Consider the following 3,904-nt stretch of genomic DNA (forward strand, 5'->3'; position numbering starts at 1 on the left):
ATATATATATATATATATTTTGATAATTATATTTACTGTTCATATATTTATAATAATAGTTCTACATTTTACATATTATGTATATATATTTTTTTTTATTTACCTGACTTTTAGCTTTTTTTTTTTTTTTTTTTTTTTTTTTTTTTTAATATTTTTCTTAACAACTCATTTTGGCTTTTATTTTTTGTGTGATAATAAAAATGTTTTAAAACGTCGTTTTTATTTTCTAAAGCCTATATGATTATTATATAACAATATTATATATAAAATAATAATATATATATATATATAATATAATATATCTATATGTATAATTCATTTATTTATTTTTTTTTGTGAACCATACTGGTTGTTGTTTTGTTTTTTTATTTAGTTCTTTTCATTACATAAAAAAAATTTTCTATTGTTAAAATTTATTTATTTATATTTTTTTTTGTTAGTACTCATATTTGTACTTTTTTCCATATTAGTAATATTTATCATACATATATTCATACGTTTATATATATATATTTTTTTTTATACAATATATATATAATCTCTTCATATTTATAAAAGAAAAAAAAAAAATGGCTGTTACAAATGAAGAAATAAAAACGGCAAGTAAGATTGTTAGAAGAGTTTCAAATGTAGAAGCATTTGACAAAAGTGGTTCAGTTTTTAAGGTAATATAATTGTATATATATATATATATATATATATGTATATATTCATTTTTTTCCATATGTAGTTTTGTTTGTGCATCTTCTATGTAATTTTTTGCATATTTTCCCAGTGTGTATTATAAAAAAATGTTTTTTTCTTTTTTTTTTTTTCCATTTTATAGGGTTATCAAATATGGACTGATATATCCCCAACAATAGAAAATGATCCAAATATTATGTTTGTAAAATGTGTTGTACAACAAGGATCAAAAAAAGAAAAATTAACCGTTGTACAAATTGACCCACCCGGAAACGGAACTGTAAATGATAAACTAATAAAAAAAAAAAAAAAAAAAAATGTCTTTTTATGTTATAAAACATATTAAAATATTTATATATGTAATGTCTTTTCAAATATTATATTACATATACATGTATATTATCCTTATTATTTTATTTTATATTATATTATATGATAATTTTATTTTAATTTATTTTCAGCCATACGATATTGATCCAACTCACGCATGGAACTGCAATTCTCAAGTAGACCCCATGTCTTTTGGTGATATTGGTCTTTTAAATCACACCAACGTCCCATGTGTACTTGACTTTTTAAAGCACAGATATTTAAAAAATCAAATATACACCACTGCTGTTCCCCTTATTGTTGCAATAAACCCATACAAGGATTTAGGAAACACCACTAATGAATGGATTCGTAGATATCGTGATACATCTGACCACACTAAGTTGCCACCACACGTGTTCACATGTGCCAGAGAAGCTTTGTCTAATCTTCATGGTGTAAACAAGAGCCAAACTATTATCGTATCTGGTGAATCTGGTGCAGGAAAAACAGAAGCAACAAAACAAATCATGAGATATTTTGCTTCTTCTAAGAGTGGAAATATGGATTCACGTATTCAAACTGCAATTATGGCTGCAAATCCAGTTCTTGAAGCTTTTGGTAATGCGAAGACTATAAGAAATAACAATTCATCTCGTTTTGGTCGTTTCATGCAGTTGGTTATATCCCATGAAGGAGGTATAAGATACGGTTCTGTTGTTGCTTTTCTGTTGGAAAAGTCTAGAATTATTACACAAGATGATAATGAAAGGTCATATCACATATTTTATCAATTTCTTAAGGGTGCAAATAGTACTATGAGATCTAAATTTGGTTTAAAAGGAGTTACTGAATACAAATTATTGAATCCAAATTCAACAGAGGTAAGTGGAGTAGATGATGTAAAAGATTTTGAAGAGGTAGTTGAATCCTTGAAAAATATGGAATTAAGTGAATCCGATATTGAAGTAATATTTTCCATAGTAGCTGGTATATTAACATTAGGAAATGTAAGGCTAATTGAGAAGCAAGAAGCTGGATTAAGTGATGCTGCTGCTATTATGGATGAGGATATGGGTGAGTTTAATAAAGCTTGTGAATTGATGTATTTAGATCCTGAATTAGTAAAAAGAGAAATACTAATTAAGGTGACAGTTGCTGGAGGAACCAAAATTGAAGGTAGATGGAATAAAAATGATGCAGAAGTGTTGAAATATTCCTTATGTAAAGCTATGTATGAGAAATTATTTTTATGGATCATAAGACATTTGAATACCAGAATTGAACCAGAAGGCGGATTTAAAACATTTATGGGTATGTTAGATATTTTTGGTTTTGAAGTATTTAAAAATAATTCTTTGGAACAATTATTTATTAATATTACTAATGAAATGCTTCAGAAAAATTTTGTAGATATTGTTTTTGAAAGAGAATCAAAATTATATAAAGAAGAAGGAATATCAACAGCTGAATTAAAGTACACCAGTAATAAGGAAGTAATCAATGTACTTTGTGAGAAGGGAAAATCAGTTCTTTCTTACTTAGAGGATCAATGTTTAGCTCCTGGAGGAAGCGATGAAAAGTTTGTAAGTTCCTGTACTACAAATTTAAAGGAGAATGATAAGTTTACGCCAGCTAAGGTAGCATCGAATAAAAATTTTATAATACAACATACTATAGGACCAATTCAATATTGTGCTGAAAGCTTTTTGCTTAAAAACAAGGATGTCTTAAGAGGTGATTTAGTTGAAGTAATTAAGGATTCTCCAAATCCAATAGTAAAACAGTTATTTGAAGGTCAAGTAATTGAGAAGGGTAAAATAGCTAAAGGATCATTAATAGGTTCTCAATTTTTAAATCAATTGACATCTTTAATGACTTTGATAAATAGTACTGAACCACATTTTATACGTTGTATTAAACCAAATGAAAATAAAAAACCATTAGAATGGTGTGAACCCAAAATATTAATTCAGCTTCATGCCTTATCTATTTTAGAAGCATTAGTATTAAGACAATTAGGATATTCTTATAGAAGAACCTTTGAAGAATTCTTATATCAATATAAATTTGTTGACATTGCTGCTGCTGAAGATTCATCAGTTGAAAACCAAAATAAATGTGTTAACATATTAAAGTTGTCTGGACTTTCTGAATCCATGTATAAGATAGGAAAAACCATGGTCTTTTTGAAACAAGAAGGTGCAAAAATATTGACAAAAATACAAAGAGAGAAACTTGTTGAATGGGAAAATTGTGTCAGTGTAATTGAAGCTGCTATACTTAAACATAAATACAAACAAAAGGTTAACAAAAATATACCTTCTCTTTTGAGAGTACAAGCTCATATCAGAAAAAAAATGGTAGCTCAATAAAAATAAACAATTTGTGAAAAAAATATACCCTTATAGAAGCAATCGGTAAGTGTACAAATTGATATGTTATGTAAATAAGTTATAGTATTGATCGAATAAGTATTTAAAAAAAAAAAAAAAAAAAATATATATATATATATATATAATATGATACTTTTATATGTAGATGATTATATATCAATAAAAAAAACAGTATGGTTGCTACCATTACAAGAAAGATTAAATTAAAAGAAATATAGATAACTATATATATGTATCTATTAAAATTAACTATTTATTTTTTTTTATATATTTGTAATTTTTTCTGTGGATATTATTATTAACATTTTTTTTCTTTTATCTTTTTATTATTTTTTTCGGTAGATTATTATATTATATTATATTATTTTGTATTTATTTATTTATTTTATTTTATTATATATTTTTTTTTTTTTTTCGAATTTAAAGAATGCCTTAAAAAAATATGTATATATATATATATAATCAATGAGAATTAGAAACCTCTTAAATTTATTAATATATGCATCAAATTATAT

At 24.9% G+C, this 3,904-nt stretch overlaps 1 protein-coding gene across 1 annotated transcript; it reads left to right on the top strand.

Annotated features, from left to right (window-relative positions):
• Nucleotides 1–569: 569 nt before the first annotated feature.
• PGSY75_1342600 (myosin A) lies at nucleotides 570–3,368 on the top strand (the record flags this gene model as incomplete). The annotated part of the gene is made up of 3 exons (XM_018787459.1): nucleotides 570–665; nucleotides 827–964; nucleotides 1,146–3,368. The coding sequence occupies 3 exons, from the start codon at nucleotides 570–572 to the stop codon at nucleotides 3,366–3,368; spliced, it is 2,457 nt and encodes an 818-aa protein (XP_018640201.1).
• Between the last annotated feature and the right edge of the window lie 536 nt (nucleotides 3,369–3,904).

This window comes from Plasmodium gaboni, chromosome 13 (assembly GCF_001602025.1).
Source record: "Plasmodium gaboni strain SY75 chromosome 13, whole genome shotgun sequence".
Taxonomy (NCBI): domain Eukaryota; phylum Apicomplexa; class Aconoidasida; order Haemosporida; family Plasmodiidae; genus Plasmodium; species Plasmodium gaboni.